The following is a 22,485-nucleotide window of genomic DNA, read 5'->3' as shown; positions in this document are numbered from 1 at the left end:
TAGCACCCAGAGACAAGTCACTATAATTTGACCATAAAAGCTCAGGAGGTGACCTTAAGAGAGCTGCTTTCTCTTAATCCAAGCTACTTTATGAGGTTGCCGTGAGGATACGTTGAGGATTCCGCTCACGTTTTGCTCCTAGAAGAAAGCCAGGATATGAATGAAATGCATCTGAATTAGGAAGTGAATTTTTTTTTTTTAATTTTTATTTTATACACATAAGCACATCAACAGAACACATAAACACATTAACAAAAATAACCACATAACTTAAAAACAACATAGGAACAATAAGTCCCATCGTATATCATACAGCAGTTCCGAATCGGTTTCTTTGCAGTTAGTGTTTTCCCTTCTATACATTTCTATCTTGCATTCCTGGTCCCCTTATTCGTTATTCATTTTTATATACATTTCTTTATTTATTTATACTTAGCAATAGCAATAGCAATAGCAGTTAGACTTATATACCGCTTCATAGGGCTTTCAGCCCTCTCTAAGCGGTTTTTACAGAGTCAGCATATCGCCCCCAACAACAATCCGGGTCCTCATTTTACCCACCTTGGAAGGATGGAAGGCTGAGTCAACCCTGAGCCGGTGAGATTTGAACAGCCGAACTGCAATCAGCTGAAGTAGCCTGCAGTGCTGCATTTAACCACTGCGCCACCTTGGCTATTTATGATCAAGTATTATTTACCTATATTGTGCTTTATATTTTTACTGTCATTCATTCTCTTACATACAGTTATAGGTATACATTCACATATTCTTTTTCTTTGCCATTCTAATATTGTTATTATTCCATTTAAAAGGTTATAAGGTATAATTTGGAATGTATTGTTTACCATCCTTCACATCTGCTATGACACCACCTTATTTTCCCTTTTTTTTTTTCTTCCTCCATTCCTTCTCTACTTCCTTCCTTCCTCTTCTCCTTCCCCTTCTTCCTTCCCTTACTTCTCCCCTACTCCTACCCTCTGTCTTCTCCTTCCTACCCTCTATCCTTCTCTTTTTCTCTCTTCCTCCCTCCTCTCCTTCTCTTTCTCTCCCTCCCACCCACCTCTCCTTACCTCTTTCTTCTTCCCCTACCTCTCCTCCACATCTCACCTTATTTTCCCTTTCTTTTCTTTTCTCCCTCCCTTCCTTCTCTACTTCCTTCCTTCCTCTTCTCCTTCCCCTTCTTCCTTCCCTTACTTCTCCCCTACTCCTACCCTCTGTCTTCTCCTTAGGAAGTGAATTTAACAGGAAACGCACAGGGATTCATTGCAGCTACCCGAGAGTGTTTTATCAGTTGGGAACGTTTGGTGCAGAAAGCTAAAAAGAACATTTGTTCATTCGTTCAATCCCCGATAAGGGATTGCATTGCACGTAAATTAACGTCTTCAACACAACAGCTCTCAATCGGAGAGAAATTAATCGGTATTTGTAGGATAATTCTTAAAAGCAGCAGCATTACCCGCAAATCACTTTTCACATGAAATAAAATAGGCGTGGGGGAAAAAATGCGGGCAAAACTGCTTTGAAAAGAAAGTTACTTTTCTTTCCTTGCACCCCTAACCCTTTAGAAAAAAAAAAACCCCAGGGGTGTTCAAACTTGACAGCTTTAAGACTTGTGGACTTCAACTCCCAGAATTCCTCCTCCAGTCATGTTGGCTCAGGAACTCTGGCATTGAAGTGTGCAAGTCTTAAAGCCATCAAGTTACATGACCCTTGGACCCCTAACCCTTTAGAAAAAAAAAACACCCAGGGGTGTTCAAACTTGACAGCTTTAAGACTTGTGGACTTCAACTCCCAGAATTCCTCCTCCAGTCATGTTGGCTCAGGAACTCTGGCATTGAAGTGTGCAAGTCTTAAAGCCGTCAAGTTACATGACCCTTGCACCCCTAACCCTTTAGAAAAAAAAAAACCCAGGGGTGTTCAAACTTGAGAGCTTTAAGACTTGTGGACTTCAACTCCCAGAATTCCTCCTCCAGTCATGTTGGCTCAGGAACTCTGGCATTGAAGTGTGCAAGTCTTAAAGCCGTCAAGTTACAAGACCCTCGCACCCCTAACCCTTTAGGAAAGAGCCCACCATAGGGTCTCTAAAGTGGTCTCCAACCTTGGCAACTTTAAGACCTGTGGACTTCAACTCCCAGAGTTCCTCAGCCAGCAAAGCTGGCTGAGGAACTCTGGGAGTTGAAGTCCACAAGTCTTAAAGTTGCCAAGGTTGGAGGCCACTGCACTAAAGACCTTGTATATTTCTCCGCGGGCTTCAATGACTCCTTCGGAACAATGACATTCGCAGCGAGAGCGGAAATTCCCTCTCCGACCGTGTTTGGTCTATCTATAATATCGCTGCTCCAACGGCCGGGATTGCAGCGCTTTTTTATTGCCCGCCGGGCCCGCACTACAAATCCCAACGTGCAAAGCGCAGTGGGGGGAGAGGGGGGCGGGGAGGCCAGGAGGGAGATTCGCACTACAGTTCCCATCGTGCTCTGCGGTGGGTCCTGTGACTGAGTGCCTGGCCCACCTCGGAGCGGTGAGTATTCGATCTGTTTCCCCCCGCGGCTTCTTTCGTTTCCTTGCAAAGAACCTTCTGAAATGCCTGCTAGGTTTTATTGCAGCCCTTCCAAAAACTGGAGCAACCTCTTGGGGCTGAATGGCTCCTTTGCAAAGACTTCGGACTTCGCCTTTGAGAGGAGTGGACTTGGGGCTTCTAGGTGGCTTATTGGGGGGGGGGGGGTCTTTGGACAGCAGGAGGCGAATGCATTTACTGTCTGGCAAGGGAACAGCTGGGGCCAAAACCTTTGGGGTTGCACACGCAGGTTGGGAAAGCGTCGTAGGCTGCTTTCTGATATCTTTATTTTAATCGATTTCTGAGACCGCCCTGCTGACAAAGACTAAAAGATACAATATAAATACAGTGTAGAAAATAATCACAACCAACTGAAACACAAAATAGCTATCGTGGTGCCTATACACACTAAGAGTGTGAATTCAGCTCAGTGGTGGGTTTCAAAAATTTTTTAGAACCTCTTCTGTGGGTGTGGCCTGCTTTGTGGGAGTGGCTTGCCAGGCATGTGACTGGGTGGGAGTGGCTTGCCGGCCATGTGACTGGGTGGGAGTGGCTTGCCGGCCATGTGACTGGGTGAGAGTGGCTTGCCGGTCATATGACTGGGTGGGAGTGGCTTGCCGGCCATGTGACTGGGTGGGAGTGGCTTGCCGGCCGTGTGACTGGGTGGGAGTGGCTTGCCGGCCATGTGACTGGGTGGGAGTGGCTTGCTGGCCCTGTGACTGGGTGGGAGTGGCTTGCCGGTCATGTGACGGTGGGAGTGGCTTGCTGGCCATGTGACTGGGTGGGCGTGGCAACTTGTAAAATATGGTGAAACTCACTTGACAACGCTCTTGCTTAGCAATCAAAAATGTTGGCTCAGGAACTCTGGCATTTGAAGCACTCAAGTCTTAAAGCTGTCAAGTTACAAGACCCTTGTACCCCCTAACCCTTTAGAATCCCCCCCCCCAGGGGTGTTCAAACTTGAGAGCTTTAAGACTTGTGGACTTCAACTCCCAGAATTCCTCCTCCAGTCATGTTGGCTCAGGAACTCTGGCATTGAAGTGTGCAAGTCTTAAAGCCGTCAAGTTACAAGACCCTTGCACCCCTAACCCTTTAGAAAAAATACTCCCAGGGGTGTTCAAACTTGGCAGCTTTAAGACTTGTGAACTTCAACTCCCAGAATTCCTCCTCTCACTCTTCATCTTGATGATGTGCGGACGGGCAGGGGGAGGAAGCTGGAACCGGTTCTAAATGGCACGGTAGATTTGTGGAACCTCTTCTATAGAAGAGGTTAGAACTGGCAGGGACCCACCCTTGGTCCAGTTACTCTCCCAATCCCCATGCCTTGGAAAATAACCTGGTCTTCAGAGCTTTCTGAATGGTGAGCAGACCGAGGCCCAATGTGACCTCGGTTATATGGTGTTTTAGAGGGCAGGCTTAGTCATAGAGAATGCACATTTCCCGGGTCTTCTTAGATGACAGTCCTTGTTCAACAGGGTTGAGAGCCTGCTCCTTCTGCCCAACCGAATGGGATGAGTAGAAACAGTGAGTATAAGGCACACCTATAATTGACCAGTCCACTGCGCTTTTGACCAACTGAAATCTCTGGATGTTGTTCAAGGGCAGTTCCATGTAGGCAGGGGTGACAAACTGATGGCCCGAGAGCTGGATGCATCACGCATGGACCACGCCCACCCCGGGCTCTGCAAAGGCAAAAAACATTTCGATGTGTTGAAATACGTCATGTGATGTAATCAAGTTTGATACCCGTGATGTGGAGTATATTGCAGTAATCCACTTGGGAGTTGATCAAAACATGAGTGACGGTGCAGTACCTCCTGAGCCACAATTGAGGCACAACACAAAACTGTGCAATTACTTCCCAATCCCTGGTCATGACTGCCACCTGTTTGTTGCACAGTAGCTAGGATCCCAAGAGAACTCCTAAATTGTACACGTTGTTCTATCTGTAGCAATGCAAACCCATCCAGAACTAAAATTGAAAAACCACCAGATCCAGAAAGCATAAAACCAAACACGGCTCCATCTGGTTAGGGCCTGTTCTTTCCCATCCATTGCCTCATGGCCTCCAGGCATTGAGACAGTGTTGGAATCCATTCCGGGTGTGTGTGTGCAGGGCAGTTTCTGCTGTCTGAAACACACATACACAGGGATGCAAAAACATCGCACCAGAAACATCTTTCCGGCCTAAATGGCCAGGACTCACGATGCAGCCTCATGTAACATGGACTATGTGAGCCAGCTACTCCCACACATGCCCTTTCTCTCCCCTATGCTGTGCTGTAACTTTCTATTCCCCCTTTGCCCACCCTTTGCCTTTGCCTTGTGTGGCATCACTTGGCCAGCCAGGGATGGAGATATGACCCTGGGTATTGTCAGTGTATTGACGATACCTTACTCAATGCCTTCAAATGACATCACCCAGTAGCTTCATGTAGATGTTAAACAAGAATGGAGAGAGATGTATGGTAGCCTATACAAGAGAGGCCATTAAACAGATTTCTCTCCCCAACAGTGACTACAACTGATTTTGGATGGATAACCAACATAACACTATTCCCCCAACTCCTAACTCCTGGAGCCAGTTCAGAAGGATACCAAGGTTGATGGTATCCAAAGCTATTGAGAGATCAAGGACAGCAAGGATGCAGTGGTGGGTTGCTCATCCCGTTCCAACCGGTACGGTTGGAACGGGGCCGGCGGTGTCCTCGTGCACGTGCGCAGTTCACGCATGCGTCTTAGCGCCTGTGCGATGCTCCAGCTGCTCGCGGAGAATCACGCAGGCACTGTATGTGCCATGCGTCTGCGTGGAAGCGCAGAAGCCTTCAAAGACCAGTAAGGAGCGCGGGCGGGCGGGTGGGCCCTTCAGCGTTCCCGGAAGTTATTTACTTCCGGGTTCATTGACCAACCGGTCTGCACGGACTGGTTGAAACCCAGCCCTGCAAGGATGGATGAACTATTTCCATCCCACTCTCTCCAGAGATAATCATAAATGTGAGCAACGTTGTTTCAGCCCCATATCTCATCCCTACGCTCCAATGGGAAGGATACAGATGTTGACTTACAGTACCATGGTATTGGTCTGCAAGGACAAAAATAACCCTGTCTTTGTATGTTTTCCATCTCTAAAAAGAATTGCTATATATTTTTGGGAGTGGGAATAGTGTGGTGTTGTCAGAGAGCAACTCATTTTTTTTTTACCAAGCAGCAGAGTAGGAGTGTTGCCCACTCCAAGTTTGATTGCTACTGACCTGATTGCAAAACCATCGTCATGTGACATCAAAGTCGCTGGGTTCCTGCATTGTGGATAGCCAAAATTAAACAAGCACTTTATAGGTGTACAGCAGAGGTGGGTTGCTTCTGGTTCGGCCTGGATTGGACGAACTGGTAGTAGCAGTGGTGGGAGGTTCCGCCCACCCGGCTGGATGCTTCTGAGCATGTGCAGAAGCGTCGTGCGAGCGAACCGGTACTACAAAAAATTGGAAACCCACCACTAGTGTACGGACTGCGTGAACTACATTATGTTGTTTCTGGGTCCCATTGCTTGTTTTATAGCTGTTTATACATTGAAGAAGTTGGCCTTTATTAGTGATGCCACAGCTGAAAGAAGATGAAGGGATGTAAAAAAATAAATCATAATCTTGAGCCAGTTTAGTCTAGTGCAGTGGTTCCCAGGGGGGCAATTTGATTTTTAACGGGGGCAATTTGTTGTTGTTGTTGTTTAGTAGTTTTGTATGACGCCCACTCCCAAAGGACTCCGGGCGGCTCACAATAAAATAGGGAAAGGGGAATAAATAAGACAATACAAAAAATTAAAAATGCACAACATTCACAATTGAAACGGGGCTGGATATCTCAACAGCCCCCAGCCTGTCAGAACAGCCAGGACTTGGTAGCTTTACGGAAGGCCGGGAGGGTGGTAAGGGTCCGGATCTCCATGGGGAGCTCATTCCAGAGGGCCAGAGCAGCAACAGAGAAGGCTCTCCCCCGGAGGGTTGCCAGCCGACATTGGCTGGCAGATGGAACCCGGAGAAGGCCAAGCCTGTGCGATCAAATCGGTCTTTGGGAGGTAATTGGCAGGAGGCAGTCTCTCCGGTACCTAGGTCCGATGCCATGCAGGGCTTTATAAGTAACGAATTTGAACCTTGTTTAAACCAAGTTAATGGCCTTTTAGGCTTCCCCCCCCCCCTCACCCTCCTGGTTAGTAGAGTTCACTTTTTGATTAAAATAAGAATTCTATCAGGGGTGGGGGGCATCAGTAGAAGTATTAGCAGGAAAGCTGTATAGACATTCATTTAAAAAAAAAAGCTTAATACTGAATTTGAGACTCTACCAACAAACCTTGAGCGCCACAATCCCCTGCGAGTCCCGTTTTTGGTTTTTTGAAAGATCTATTGGACACTATTGTAACAGAGGAGACCCTTTACATTTCTTGAGCTGATTTAGGGTGGTAGCTCTTATATATTCTTGTGTATAAGAGAATCTTGTGTGCATAAGAGAACCAGAAATCATTGTCCTAAATCACAGGTGTCAAACTCTATCATGTCACATGATGTATTGCGATATTTTTTGCCTTTGCGGAACTCAGGTGGGTGTAGCCTCTGTGGGATGGATCCGGCCCACAGGCCACCAGTTTGACACTTCTGTAAATTCGGGCTACAATCTAGGCTGGATCACCATAGCAAGAATTAACTGAATTAACTGAGCAGTGACCTTTTTTTATCAATTGGAAATGCTTTGTTTTTAGTTTTTCTTTCTTTTTTAGGTAATTTGAGTGCCAGAAATTATGTAAAAGGTTATGTGTAGAGCACCAGAGAAGTAAAAACTGTTGGTAGATGAGTAACATTTGAGAATTTACTCATGGGTTCTTAATCTGCTAGCTGAAATGCAGTTGGCAAATAGAGCTGGGGGGGTGGGGGGGATAAAGAATTGTCCCTATCCCCCAAGGACATGAAGAGGTTTCTTGAAAACTCCTTGTTTGAAAGAAAAGAAAGAGAAAATAAGGAGGTGTCACGGCAGGTGCGAATGATGTGTAAACAAAGCAATCCAAACTATACCTTATAACCTTTTAAATGGAATAATAATAGTATAAGAATGGCAAAGAAAAAGAATAACTGTGAATGTATACCTATAACTGTATGTAAGAGAATAAATGACAGTAAAAATATAAAGCACAATATAGGTAAATAATATTTGGTCATAAGTAGCTCAGTATATATAAATAAAGAATTGTACATAAAAATGGATAACGAATAAGGAGATTATGAACGCAAGATAGAAATGTATAGAAGGGAAAACACTAACTGCAAAGAAACCGATACGGAACTGCTGTATGGAATGGAATGGAATTTATTATTTATATGCCGCCCTTCTCCGGGAGGACTCAGGGCGGCGAACAATCCAAAAAGGGAAAGGGGAACATCAAAACGAAATACAAATAGTAAAAATAAGCAACAGTCGCACAACCATACATGTCGAGAAGGGAAGGGAACTCATCACCCCCAGGCCTGCTGGCAAAGCCAGGTTTTGACGGCTTTTCGGAAGGCCTGGAGAGAGGTGAGGGTCCGAATCCCTGTGGGGAGCTCGTTCCAGAGGGCCGGAGCTGCCACAGAGAAGGCCCTCCCCCGGGTAATAGCCAGATGGCATTGGCTAGTAGATGGAACCCGGAGGAGGCCAACCCTGTGAGATCTAATGGGTCTGTGGGAGGTAATTGGCAGCAGGCGGTCTCTCAAGTACCCAGATATGATATACGATGGGACTTATTGTTCCTATGTTGTTTTTAAGTCATGTGTTTGTTTCTGTTGATGTGCTTATGTGTTTAAAATAAAAATTTATAAAAAAAAAAATTTAAAAAAGAAAACTCCTTGTTTGAGTTTTGTTGCTATAAATTTTGGCCGTCTTGTAACACTGGGTCATCCTTTTCTACCAGGCATTCCTTTGTCCTAGATGTCACGGCATCATGGAAGAAGTGGACAAGATACTGATACATTCCCTCCGCCTCTCTGGAACGTAAGCGTTCATCTTTACCTGTGCCGTGTCGTGTATGTTTGTTGGATGGGAATAGCAAGGAAGTGATTTGATATGGGAGCTTTGTATTTGCAAAGATGCCTTTAAGTTTTGCTTGAGAGATAGCAATAGCAATAGGAGTTAGACTTATATACCGCTTCATAGGGCTTTCAGCCCTCTCTAAGCGGTTTACAGAGTCAGCATATCGCCCCCAACAATCCGGGTCTTCATTTTACCCACCTCGGAAGGATGGAAGGCTGAGTCAACCTTGAGCCGGTGAGATTAGAACTGCCGAACTGCAGATAACAGTCAGCTGAAGTGGCCTGCAGTACTGCACCCTAACCACTGCGCCACCTTGGATGATGACTTCATGGACGCACAAAGTATTTTTTTGACCGTAGTGAAGAAATGGTTTGCCATTGACTCTTTCTAATCTAATCTAAGGGAGCCGAGGTGGCGCAGTGGTTAGGGTGCAGTACTGAAGGCCACTACAGCTGACTGCTATCTGCAGTTCAGCGGTTCTAATCTCATCGGCTCAAGGTTAACTCAGCCTTCCATCCTTCCAAGGTAGGTGAAATGAGGACCCAAACTGTGGGGGCAATATGCTGACTCTGTAAACCGCTTAGAGAGGGCTGAAAGCCCTATGAAGCGGTATATAAGTCTAACTGCTATTGCTATTGCTAATCTACAGTCCTGGTGTTGCCCTTCTAAAGACAAACTCCATCTTCTCAACTTTTATGCAACGAGATGACATGTTGCTCCCTATTTCAGTTTTGCATTCTGTTACAGAACACATAAAAATCTGCAGGTGCCTAGAAAATCGAACTAGAGCTCCAATATAATGGGCTGTAATAAAATCAAATCCATGGAACAAAGGACTGATCGAAATTATCCAAGAGATCAGATTCACCACTGCCTTTATGGAAAAGTTTCCTCTGAGCTCTGGAAAATATAAGAAATCAAGGTGGCATGTCCAAAATGTTTACTCGGTCGCTCTGGTTTCTACCCTTAGCTTAGAGAAGAGCCGAGGTGGCGCAGTGGTTAGGGTGCAGTACTGCAGGCCACTTCAGCTGACTGTTATCTGCAGTTCGGCGGTTCTAATCTCACCGGCTCAAGGTTGACTCAGCCTTCCATCCTTCCGAGGTGGGTGAAATGAGGACCCAGACTATGGGGGCAATATGCTGACTCTGTAAACCGCTTAGAGAGGGCTGAAAGCCCTATGAAGCGGTATATAAGTCTAACTGCTATTGCTATTAGAGAACTTGGCTATCTTGCAGATATCCTGGCCATGTAGGTATTTCACTGCTTCTGAATGCCGTGTGGGAGGAAGCAACTGACAGTTGCTTAGCAACTACGTATGAATAGCTTAATCATTGGAGTGCAAACCCTTACCGGCAATCCCCTGATTCCCTTTGAATAGCCATAATAATTAGCATTAAAGAGCAGATCCATAAGATTAATAACCCCTCTGATTGAAGGTAAACCCCAGTCAGTTATAGTGCTCCACTAAAAGTTTGGAGACCATTTTATCTCTGCAGTTCCAAGATTCGTGTTCAGTTCTTCCTAGACTGCCCTTACGTGGCTACGTGCAACATTTGGCTGGTGAGTCATGAGTTGTGCAAGCTTGCTAGAAAGCAATAAATCCAGCAAAATATGAAATGGGCATGCAGATATTTAGGATTTAGGATTTTATTAATATTTATAGGCCGCCCTTTTCCCTGAGGGGACTCAGGGCGGCTTACATAAAATAAGGAAGCGGGGAGTACAAACAATAGACGCAAACAATACATAGAAGTAAAATAGTAAGCAATATTCATTCATCATTCGGGTGGGGACAGATTATCTTTATCCCCAGGCCTGGCAGGCTAGCCAGGTCTTAACCACAGTAGTCCTGAAAACAACTAGCATTTTTTGCAGAATCCCAGTACCGTCACTGTACTCTCTTTCAAACGAGAATTCATGCTGATCTTTCATTAAGCACTCGGTATTTCTGGAACACAAATGAGGGTGCAGGGGCCTGAGATAAATAGCAGCTTGGCTCACAGCTATGGACCCCAATGTTTAATTGGTAAAGGCATGTCTGGGATTGTAACCTGATTCATTACACTGAATGAGCAATGGCACTCTGACGAAATTGTTAGCTATAGAACAGTGTTTCTCAACCTTGGCAACTTGAAGATATCCGGACTTCAACTCTCAGAATTCCCCAGCCGGGGAATTCTGGGAGTTGAAGTCCGGACATCTTCCAGTTGCCAAGGTTGAGAAACACTGCTATAGAAGATTAGTCCTGTTCAGTTGTAGTGGAGCTCTGGAGCTAGGAAAATGCTTAAACATACAAGGAAGAGCAATTATTCCTTATTTTCCAGTTTTTCTTCTCTTGGTTTTCTTCCTGTTATACCTTTATTCGACACCCCCCACAACTGGGCAGCTTGGACAGATAACCGACTGAGTGAAATCCTATTAAGATTCAACAGTACTAAAACATAAGAGTCCATTAACTTATTCACGTTTCATTTTTTAGCTCAGAGGCCACCTTTGACTGTGATGCTGGACAGACATGTGCTCTCTAGTAATTTGTAATTTTGTAATTTGAATAGATTTGTATGCCGCCCAATCCCGAAGGACTCCGGGCGGCTTACATAAAAGCAATTAAAATATTAAAAATATTAAAAACACCAAAACAATACAGTTTAAAACAGAAAAACACAACATGCACTCAGTTATAATGGGGCTGAAGTTCAGTCAGGCTCAACAGCCCCAGGCCTGCCGAAACAGCCAGATCTTAACAGACTTACGGAAGGCCAGAAGAGTGGGGAGGGTCTGGATCTCAGGGGGTAGCTTGTTCCAAGGGGCCGGGGCAGCAACAGAGAAGGCTCTCCCCCGGGGAGCCGCCAGATGGCATTGTGTGGCTGACGGTACCCGGAGAAGGCCTGCCCTGTGCGATCTTATTGGATGCTAGTGTAGTTTCTGTTGCAGTTTAAGAATTGAGAGTGAGAAAAAAGCGTAGGCTTTCCTCTCCCAGCAAAGGAGAAGTATAAGGTGAGTTGATGCTGAATATAATATTTGCTCTACCATTCCCCCCCTTCATCTTCCCACTTAGGGATATTCCAGAGGAGGTTCAGAGCATCCGTGAGTTCACTACCGAATTGATTGTTGAATCTGTGGTACGCTGCCTGCGGGTCATCAATCCTTCTGTGGGAGCAAATCTGAGCCATGTTCTCCCTCCAGGCATGTCTGCCCGTTTTCGGATCGGCATGAGCCTGGCCCAAGCATGTCAGGTAAGTGGATCCTAATGAGAGGTGGGTTCCTACCAGTTCGCACCTATTCGGTAGAACCGGTTCGTCAAATCTACCGAACCGGTTAGAAGAGGTTCCACCAGGAACCACCAGGCCACACCTACAGAAGAGGTTCCAAAAAATTTTGAAACCCACCATTGCCACACAGAGAGACAGACAGACAGACTGACTGACTGACTGACTGACAGAGAGAGAGAGAGAAAGAGAAAGAAAGGAAGAAATAAATAAATACAAAAAAGAAAAAAGAAAGAAAAAGAGTGAGAGAGAGATGAAAGAAAAAAAGAAAAAAGGGACAGAGAGACAAAAGGAAGGAAAAAGAGAGAGAGAGAGAGAGAGAGAGAGAGAGAGAGAGAGAGAGAAAGAAAACACATGGCTGGCATGCCACTCCCATCAGGTCACATGGCCGGCAAGCCCCTCCCACAAAGGAGGCCACACCCACAGAGTAGGTTCCAAAATTTTTTGAAACCCACCACTGATCCTAATGCATGAAGGATGAAATATTGTCTCCTGCAGTAGTTTCATTTTGGTAAAAATCTCCTGGTCTCTAGTGCCATAAGTTGCTCTTTTTAAACCTGAGGTCCTTGCTGTGTGGAACTATTATAAACTAGTCCTTCCTCTAATATTAGTTCTCATCAGATGTGTGAGGTAACAATACACATCTGCCTAATATGTAATACAGCCCAGGTTCAAATCCCAGTAAGGGTATGGCTAGCTGATGAGAGCTAAATAGCTTGAAATAGATCTATACTAGTCTCCCTTTATTTATTTATCAGCACAAATACAACACACATGTAACAAAGGCAACAGTAAAATATTGGGTTTCTGTCTGGATGGTCTCTTGTGACAAGCCGATAGACAGAGAATGGAAGCAGTAAGCTTCCTCCCATATTTGGGCATACCAGGGGTTGTGACACTAAATACACACACACACACACATATATATGTCCAGACCTTCAGATCTGGAACCAACAATAATTAGCACTCTTGTTCTTCAAATCCATGTATTTTCAGTGGCCTGGTACTTCAAAGCTGATACACAAAGAACCTTATTTTTCATCCTAGCTCATCCTGCTTCACTTTTTTTGCCATCTAGGACTTGGGATATCAAGGGGAAGTGGGCTATCAGACATTCTTGTACAGCAATGAGCCTGAAATCCGACGCCTTCTCCTCTTCCTGGTGGAGAAGTTCCCACGAGATGCCTCAGAAGATGCCAACCAGCCTGTGGGTATGGAGGACTCTGGGGTTTGAAAGAAAAGTCATGACGCATCAAGGCCGAATCTACAAATTGTAATTGTGCGTTTAAACTGCTGTTCCTTGCAGGCAAGTCTGCCACTCTTCACAGAGCCATTGCTGATGCCATCAAGAGGCAACTGGCCATCCCATGGGTACCCCCTGCCTGCCGCACTCCTGGCTTACAGCTTTTGCAGGTTTGTTTCCCACTCCTCAGCTTAAGCCAATGGCTTGATAAGCAAGAGCCGAGGTGGCGCAGTGGTTAGGGTGCAGTACTGCAGGCCACTTTAGCTGACTGCCATCTGCAGTTCAGCGGTTCTAATCTCACCGGCTCAAGGTTGACTCAGCCTTCCATCCTTCCGAGGTGGGTGAAATGAGGACCCAGACTGTGGGGGCGATATGCTGACTCTGTAAACCGCTTAGAGAGGGCTGAAAGCCCTATGAAGCGGTATATAAGTCTAACTGCTATTGCTATTGCTAAAATCTGGCACAGCATTTTTGCTCCTTGGAAAACCAAAACTTTTGAAAGAAGTTTTCTAATCCTCATGAATTTATAAAGCTCCTTTGGAGAAATGCAGAAAGATTTTGCAGAAGCCCAGGGTGACTCTTGAGTCTTTTCCTTAACTCCCAGATCAGCCATCTTCTTTTCCCAGTATTTTTTTTTCATTCGTTTCTGCTTCACAACAATATTTCTCTTCCTGTTTGATAATAGTTCCTCAAAGTCTACAGCCACCCCAGCTATAGCATTCTGAACAAAACGTACTGAGAGATATTAAATTAAGCAAACATATATTCACTGATTTGCAAATGCAAGCAAAAAAGGCAGGGATATTCTCTCCCGGTGTGCACACTCCACTGGGGAATCTGTTTTCCTCTCTCCCTCGGCTTTGATGCTTTGTTTATGCATTTTTTTGTTTCCAGCATTAATTCTTGCATTTATCCTTATACAACCCTTTTTGCTCTATAATGTTTCTTGGTTTTCTTTCTCTTTTTAAAGACAATAATTTGTTCTTCAGGCCTTTTTTCCTCCTTTCATTCTTGCCAGGGTTCACGCTTAATGAAACCGTTCCAGGCGCAACAATTGATCCTGCCACAAGAGTCAGACCCGTTTATTGGGAAAGTATCACCAGGTGGGTTTCTGCTTCTTGACTCAGGAAAAAGTAATACTGTTCTTGAGATTGAATTGTTCTCTTTGGCGTAGCCTGCAGATTTCATCTCCTTGAAAACAATGGGCAGCAACAACGGGAGTGGGGCTGTTTGCGAAGTTCCCTACATGATGCTGTACAAATGAGAGGGAAAGAATGCACCTCAAGGCATTTACAATTTTCAGGCGTAGGAGACAACAGAAGAAGAGCAGGAAGTTGGTTAAAAAGTGAAATATTATGCATTCTCTACAGTCACACAAACATGGATTTAGTGTGCAGCAAGTGCTGGATTGTGTAACTGAGAATTGTGGAAATCCAACATGTTTAAAAATAAACCCAGGATATAACCTGGACATTGTGTTCCTGCTCAGACAACTTGTAGTTTTATCTGAGATTTCCAGTTTTCCGGGGTTCTTCGCTTAACAGGCATTGGATGCGTCTTACATCTATGTAGGTGATTTTTTTTGTCTTGCTTTTCTGTTATTAAAAAAGAGAGAGAGAGAAATTTCCAGAATACTCACACAGGCAGTGTATGCACATTACTCTTGAGCCTCTCACACTGAAATATGACAAAGGTCTTTTCTTTTCTTTTTTTAAAAAAACCCACCTCATCTCCCAGGAGATGGTCGTGTATGCAAAAACTGCAGGATTTTCACAATATTGTGGAAACTTCTCATTTGTGTACTTAATAGCCATCTGTCGACTGTATGATAAAGTGGGCCCAAAATTTTGAAGAACCAATAATGTTTGATACATGGGAAAAGATCTGGGTAAGAAATGTAAAGTTTACATAAGCCCAAAATTTGAGAGAAAACTTTTATAAGATGTTTTATAGATGGCATTTAGATCCTAAAAAACTAGCCTGTATGTATCCGAATTTACAACCTAAATGCTGGAGATGTGATTGTGCTGATGCTACATACTATCATATATGGTGGACTTGTAAAAAGGTTAAAGCATTTTGGATAAAAATATGGTGGATTATGCAAAATGTTCTTAAAAAAAGGATAAAGTTTACCCCTCAGTTATTCTTGTTAGGTATTGTACAGTTGTAGAGATTAACCTGATTTTGCACTTAATAACCGCAGCTAGATTGTTGGTGGCGCAATACTGGAAGAAGGAAGACTTGCCTACTATTCAAGAATGGACATTGAAAGTAACAAACCTAGCAGAGATGGCTAAAATATCAGCATATCTCAAGGACCATTCAAACGAGAGATATAAACTGTGGAGTGGAGAAGATGGATTGACTATACTCAAAATAAATATGGGACTAAGAAATTCCAGATAGTTTATGACTGAAGAAACAAGGAATGATATAATCTGTTTAGAGTTAGCCTAGCAAAGAGGAGTTAAAGCGCAAATGAAAGATGATATTAACTTTTTTTAAAGTTTATTTTAGAATGTTTTTGTTAAAGATTTATACACTGTATTGGTTCTGGGAAGTCTGGGGGGGGGAGGAAGGTTGGGGGGGAGGGTGAAGGGAGGGAAGTAAATATTTGTAAAAAATTTTTTTTCAAAATTCTCAATTAAAAAAAATAGCCATCTGTCCACTTGGGATTTTGAAAGAAAATACTAACCCTTTGATTCGATGTGACCGGAGTTGTTTTCTTCTCCCTAGAGAGGAGAGAATTCTTTGTCAAATTCCTGCCTCCTGTGTCAGCCCAGCTTCCTCAGCCTGCATCCTTGGTGCCATCCCTGTTGGAGCTTAATATGACTGAGCTGAGTGCGGCACAAGAGTGGGACAGCGAGTGGAAGAGCCAGGGGCTTGGTTCCCGCATGACCCCAGAGGTGGGCAGTAAGAAGTGAAGGTTCACTGATAAATGCGGGCTCGACAAAAGCGCGGCGACGAAACCGCGGCGAGAAAACCACGAGGTCGAAATCGTGCCGATGAATGGGCGCAGAAGCGCGCTGACAACAGCGTGCCGACAAAAGTGCGCCTTCAACAAACAACTAATAACAACCTAATAACCCTAACCTTAATCCTAACCCTAAACCTAACCCTGAACCTAACCCTAATCCTTACCTTAACTTAAATCACGCTTTTGTGGGCGCGGTTTTGTCGGTGCGTTGTGGGCGCATTTATGACATCGCGGTTTTCTTGCCGCGGTTTTGTCGGCTGGCTTTTGTCATGCGCGCATTTGTTGGGTCACGAGACGTGAATGGAAGCTACCTACCTTACCTACCTACCTACCTACCTACCGCTTCATGGCCACTGGTGGTAGGATTAACAGCAACCATTAATGATTCCCATTTTTGTCTCACAAAACCTCAGCCCCCTTATGGAGAGCCTTATATGGAAGGAGGAACTGAGGCTGGAAGAAGGATTTGCCCAATTCAGCTTAATGTATTACACTTATTTAGTAAACTTGTGTGTTGCCTAACTTTCAATATCTTTGGGCGGTTAACAACAATGAAACACAAGAGAGAATCGATAATAAAATATGACAAGAGGAGCAGGCCCAGATGGAGTGAAGCAAGGGCTGTCCCTCTCCCTTGCCAAAGGCCTGGGTAAAGAACCAGGTCTTCTGAACAGTAGCAGAGTGAGGACCATCCTGCTCTCAGGGAGTACTTCATTCCAGAGTATACTGTAGGTGCTTGTAGAGAGATGGGGTTCCACCACAAAACCGCGCCCGACTAAACCGCGCCCGACTAAACCGCGTTGCTGATGTCATCAACAGGGCGACAACAGCGCGGAGACCGAAGCACGCTGTAAACCCTAAACCTAAAATTAACCCCTAAACCTAACCCCCCTAAACCTAATCCTAAACCTAAACCTAACCCTTAACCTAACCCTAAACCTAACCCTTAACCTAACCCTAAACCTAACCCTAACCCTAAACCTAACCCTTAACCTAACCCTAAATCTAACCCTTAACCTAAACCTAACCCTAACCCTTAACCTAAACCTAACCCTTAACCTAACCCTAACCCTAAACCTAACCCTTACCTTAAGTTGAATCGGCTTGCTTTCAAAGCGCTATTTAAAGCGCCCTTCTTTCTCCGCGCTGGCTGTTGCCGCCCTGTTGATGACGTCAGCGACACGGTTTAATCGGGCGTGGCTTAGTCGAGCGCGGTTTTGACGGGTCACGGAGAGATGGTACCCTTCCAAGGTCCCAATAGATAACATTGTTCAATCAAATGTACTAGGAGCATGCCAACCCTGCAAGGTTGAATTGACTAGGCAGATACTATGGGAGACAAGTGGTCCCTCAAGTAACCGGGCTCCGTGCTATGTAGGGCTTTAAAGGTAATGACCAGTACCTGGAATTGCACCCAGAAGCAAACTGACAAGCCGTGCAGCTTGCAGAGTTTACCTGGGCATACTTAATATATCCTTGGTTTATTGCCCTTCTGATGTCCAAATTCCCTTTTTCCTACCTGCTTTCAGAGATTGTCCAAGCAGAAGAAGGGCCAATCTCCTCTCTTTATTTCATTTATTAAATTTACAGGCCGCCCAATCCCTGAGGACTCCGGGCGGCTTACAGAGAAGGAAGAAAAAAAAGAAAAGCAAAATAAGTAAAAAAATAGTTTAAAATTCACAACACGCATTCGTTCTAATCGGGGCTGGACCTTAACACTAAGGTCAACAGCCCCAGGCCTGCCGGAACAGCCAGGTTTTAACGGCTTTCCTGAAGGCCATGAGAGTGGGTAAGGTCCGGATCTCTGGGGGTAGCTGATTCCAAAGAGTCGGAGCAGCCACAGAGAAGGCTCTCCTCCGGAGGCCCGCCAGCCGACACTGTCCGGCTGACGGTATCCGAAGGAGGCCCACCCTGTGGGATCTTATCGGCCATTGGGAGGTGTATGGCAGTAGGCGGTCTCGCAGATAGGCTGGTCCTAAGCCATCTTGTACTTGAGAGACCGCCTGCTGCCAATTACCTCCAACAGACCGATTAGATCCCACAGATTAGGCCTCCTCCAAATTCCATCCACTGGCCAATGCCGACTGGCGACCACCCAGAGGAGAGCCTTCTCTGTGGCTGCTCCGGCCCTCGGAATGAGCTCCCCGTGGAGATTCGGACCCTCACCACCCTCCAGGCTTTCCGCAAAGCCCTTAAAACCTGGCTGTTCCGACAGGCCTGGGGCTGATGAGTTCCTGTCCCCGCTCGAATGGTGTGGCTGTTGATTGTTTTTATTATAGAAATATAATAAATTCAATTCAATTCAATCTCTTCCTTTCCTCAGATTGCACCTTTCCACAAGTCCTTCATAATGCTTTTTTCAGAGTATGCAGGATGCCTCGCTAGATGTGGGGTTTTCTGTGCAGATAAACCTTAAAATGTTTTGTGTTATTTGATTTCCAAAACTCTGAATCTAACCGAAGTTTGCACCTATGGGCTGGGGACCACCACCCCCATCAAATATTATTGAAGTAAACATTTCGGCAACTTTCTTAATTGACTGCACTGGCAAAGACTGCCGGGTGTTTCAGTTCAGCGATATTTGAAGGACGTAGCTACTCTGCTACTGCAATAAAGAAATAAAATTAACTTGCAGCAAACAGAGTGTGGGTGGTTGCTATTTCCAGGGATGTTGCTCATAACTTCCCACTCTTAATTCTTTTAACTTGACACACACACCTGCCCCCCCCCTCACCCCATATTGCCCCTTTCTCAGGAATACCGCCAATGGAAACATCAACGACTGCACCATCGACTCCTGGACCAGCTACGACAAGCTTCTCGTGCTGGCCCATCTCAACAAGGAACAACCAACCGAGAGCTGCTACAGCTACTGGAGACGTTCGGTGCTGGCCACGAGCAGGCTGGTGCATTAGCCAAGGGCTCTCGCTTCACCCACACTCAGCATTTGGCCTACAAGCAGGTACGAGGGGAAATATTTGACTTTAATTTGAGATGGGGAAATTAGGATTTTAAACAAGGGTGCGCGTGGCAGAGCTGCTGCTTTGCTCTGGGTCGATCAGTGTGACTTGAATTCTCCAGTGGGCATCAGTTGGAGAAGTCTATTGGTCAAAGTAATGTTGGTGGGAAGGGCAGAAGAAGTAAAATACCCGAAGCCGACCTTCCATTTCCATTGTTTCCCCCAACAGGATGCAGAAATCCCAACACAGGTTGAGACTTTGCCAAACTCTCGGACCTCGGAACAGGTAAGCAATTTTAAGATGTAGGAGAGCGTGACCCGTCAAAACCGCGCTCGACTAAGCCGCGCCCAATTAAACCGCATCGCTGACGTCATCAACAGGGCGACAACAGCCAGCGCGGAGAAAGAAAGGCACTTTAAATAGCGCTTTGAAAGCAAGCCGATTCAACTTAAGGTAAGGGTTAGGTTTAGGGTTAGCTTTAGGGTTAGGTTAAGGGTTAGGGTTAGATTTAGGGTTAGGTTAAGGGTTAGGATTAGGTTTAGGGTTAGGTTTAGGGTTAGGTTAAGGGTTAGGTTTAGGGTTAGGTTTAGGATTAGGTTTAGGGGGGTTAGGTTTAGGGGTTAATTTTAGGTTTAGGGTTTACAGTGTGCTTCTGTCTCCACGCTGTTGTCGCCCTGTTGATGACGTCAGCGACACGGTTTAGTCGGGCACGGTTTAGTCGAGCGCGGTTTTGTGGTGGAACCGTAGGAGAGGTGGGTTCAACCCATTTTCTTTAACTCATTCTTTGGAAAAGGATTGCTTACGTATTGTAGGATGTTTCAGAAGAGCAAGCTGGAGAGCACATTTTAATTGGGCGGCCCGCTGTGACTTTGTGGCTTCTCTTACTGCATAGAATTTTAGTAGGTATCCTTCACTATTGACCACAACATGTGAGGCGTCTTATTTTGCATCTTAATATTCTATTCAAAGGTGCCCCATTTTCAGGTTTGCATACTGCTTGCCATAAATTGCTGATTTCACACTCAGCTACCAAACTCAGGGAGTGTCCTTCCTCTTCAGAAGCTTTGATTTATACGTACCATATTTTTGGAGTATAAGACGCACCAAGGTTTTGAAGAGGCAAATTAAAAAAAGAAGTTTGTGCACTCTGCAAATCTCCCCCAAACGGTCTATTTTTTGTGAAAACAGGCCCGTTTTTTTCCCCCCCAAAAAAGGGCATGAATAACCCTAAGGAGGTTTTTAGAGTGTTCCTGGGTTGGGGTGGGGGGCAAAAAACGGCCCATTTTTTGCAAAAACGGGCCCATTTTTCATCAAAAAAAGAGGACATGGATAGCCTTTAGGAGGTTTATAGATACTCCTGGGCTGGTGGGGGAGGAGGGGGCCAAAATTGATAAAAAAAACAGCCTGTTTTCTCTGAAAGCTTCCTAGAGGCTTTGCATGGCCATTTTGGTGAAGGGTTTCGGGAGGCCAAAAATGCTGTATTCAGTGTATAAGATGCACCCAGATTTTCAGCCTCTTTTTGAAGGGAAAAAGGTCCGTCTTATATTCCGAAAAATACGGTACTTCAAATACAAAACAGAAACTCTTCTGCAGAATTTTAATATGGTGTGTGGGGGGTGCTGAGTCCTGAAAGCAAATGTATAGCATTGTTGCACAGGAAAGGCTCCCTGATAAGGCAAAGAGACATCCTGCTAAATGCTTTGAAGCACTGTTCCTAATGCATATGGCTTTTAATTTACTTTTGGCTTTCCTTATCCCAAAGGGTTGGAGCACAAATACATGAAGCCATGAAGCTTTCAGCAAAAGCGAATAAAAGATATGACAACATTAAGTTAACTGTACAGCCTTGTTCTTCTGTTGACTGTACCTTATAAGCCTGAATGATAGACTGCGGATAAAGATAGCTACAAAATCAGGGGAGGGAGCAGTGGTGGGTTTCAAAATTTTCTAGAACCTCTTCTGTAGGTGTGGCCTGCTTTGTGGGAGTGGCTTGCCAGCCATGTGACCGGGTGGGAGTGGCTTGCCAGCCATGTGACCGAGTGGGAATGGCTTGGCAGTCATGTGACTGGGTGGGCGTGGCCAACTTGTAAAATGGGGTGAAATTCACTTAACAACACTCTTGCTTAGCAACCAAAATGTTGGCTCAGAAACTCTGGCATTTGAAGCACACAAGTCTTAAAGCTGTCAAGTTACAAGACCCTTGCACCCCTAACCCTTTAGAAAAAAAAACCCCAGGGGTGTTCAAACTTGACAGCTTTAAGACTTGTGGACTTCAACTCCCAGAATTCCTCCTCCAGTCATGTTGGCTCAGAAACTCTGGCATTGAAGCACGCAAGTCTTAAAGCTGTCAAGTTACGAGACCCTTGCACCCCTAACCCTTTAGAACCCCCCCCCCAGGGGTGTTCAAACTTGACAGCTTTAAGACTTGTTGACTTCAACTCCCAGAATTCCTCCTCCAGTCATGCTGGCTCAGGAACTCTGGCATTGAAGCACGCAAGTCTTAAAGCTGTCAAGTTACAAGACCCTTGCACCCCTAACCCTTTAGAAAAAAAACCCCAGGGGTGTTCAAACTTGACAGCATTAAGGCTTTAAGGTTTAGATAGGACTCTTAGAGGTGGGCGGGATGATAGGTGAGCCAGCCAATCAGTGAGCGGCGGGCAGGGCAAGCGTGGTGCGGATAGGCGGGGGGAGGGAGCTGGAACCGGTTCTAAACGGCTTGGTAGATTTGTGGAACCTCTTCTATAGAAGAGGTTAGACTTGACAGGAACCCACCCCTGGAAGGGAGAAGTAAGAAATGTGTCGGAAGACATTGGTTGCTATCTTCAAAGCTTATTGAGTCCAAGCTGACTTATTTCATGAGCCTCTAATTGCTTGCTGTCGTATGAAACCTGGTTTCCTTTTGGATAGTTTATGTCCAAAGGAAAAATAGGGAGCCCAGTTACACAAAAATCAGTTTCTTATATAAAGCTGTTTAAAGCCCACTGACAGAGTATACGTTGTCTGTTTTACAGAACGCAAGCAAGAATAAGAATGGAATGTCTGAACAGAAAATTCCAGCACTTAGAAATCCACTGTTTTCAATGAATATCCTTTTGATTTCTCTCCTCTTTTTTTTTTCCTTTTTTGTTCTCAGGAGTTCCGGGAAAACCAGGCAGCAGAACTGGAAAATTTGGAAAGTGAACTGAGCCATCTCATAGCACAGATTGAGGAACTGGAGGGCCAGATGTCCACACTGGGGCTGACCCTCACACAGGTGAGAACTCAGCAATGTTATTGTCATCTGGATGGACCGTACTAACCCAAAGAAAGAAAATTGAAATTTAATGAATTTATATGTCGCCCAATCCCGAAGGACTCCGGGTGGCTTACAGAATACAATTTAAAAAAATAAAAATTAAAAATAGAGAAGAAGAAACAGATTTAAAAGAAAC

The 22,485-nt window shown here is 45.0% G+C and overlaps 1 protein-coding gene across 1 annotated transcript in view; it reads left to right on the top strand.

The window, feature by feature from the left end:
- Positions 1-2,436: 2,436 nt before the first annotated feature.
- Positions 2,437-22,485, top strand: part of CCDC22 (coiled-coil domain containing 22) — a 34,111-nt gene continuing 14,062 nt past the window's right edge. Inside the window, exons 1-10 of the mRNA XM_032211094.1 lie at positions 2,437-2,518; positions 8,484-8,563; positions 11,661-11,838; positions 12,950-13,082; positions 13,178-13,284; positions 14,133-14,217; positions 15,854-16,023; positions 18,850-19,056; positions 19,283-19,339; positions 22,188-22,307. Of these exons, the coding sequence (XP_032066985.1) occupies positions 8,514-8,563; positions 11,661-11,838; positions 12,950-13,082; positions 13,178-13,284; positions 14,133-14,217; positions 15,854-16,023; positions 18,850-19,056; positions 19,283-19,339; positions 22,188-22,307 (1,107 nt within the window). The 5' untranslated portion in view covers positions 2,437-2,518; positions 8,484-8,513. The remainder of the gene's footprint in view (positions 2,519-8,483; positions 8,564-11,660; positions 11,839-12,949; positions 13,083-13,177; positions 13,285-14,132; positions 14,218-15,853; positions 16,024-18,849; positions 19,057-19,282; positions 19,340-22,187; positions 22,308-22,485) is intronic.

This window comes from Thamnophis elegans, chromosome 2 (assembly GCF_009769535.1).
Source record: "Thamnophis elegans isolate rThaEle1 chromosome 2, rThaEle1.pri, whole genome shotgun sequence".
In the NCBI taxonomy this organism is placed as follows: Eukaryota; Metazoa; Chordata; class Lepidosauria; order Squamata; family Colubridae; genus Thamnophis; species Thamnophis elegans.
Note: the sequence above shows the minus strand (reverse complement) of the source record. Positions and strands in the feature narration are given on the sequence as shown.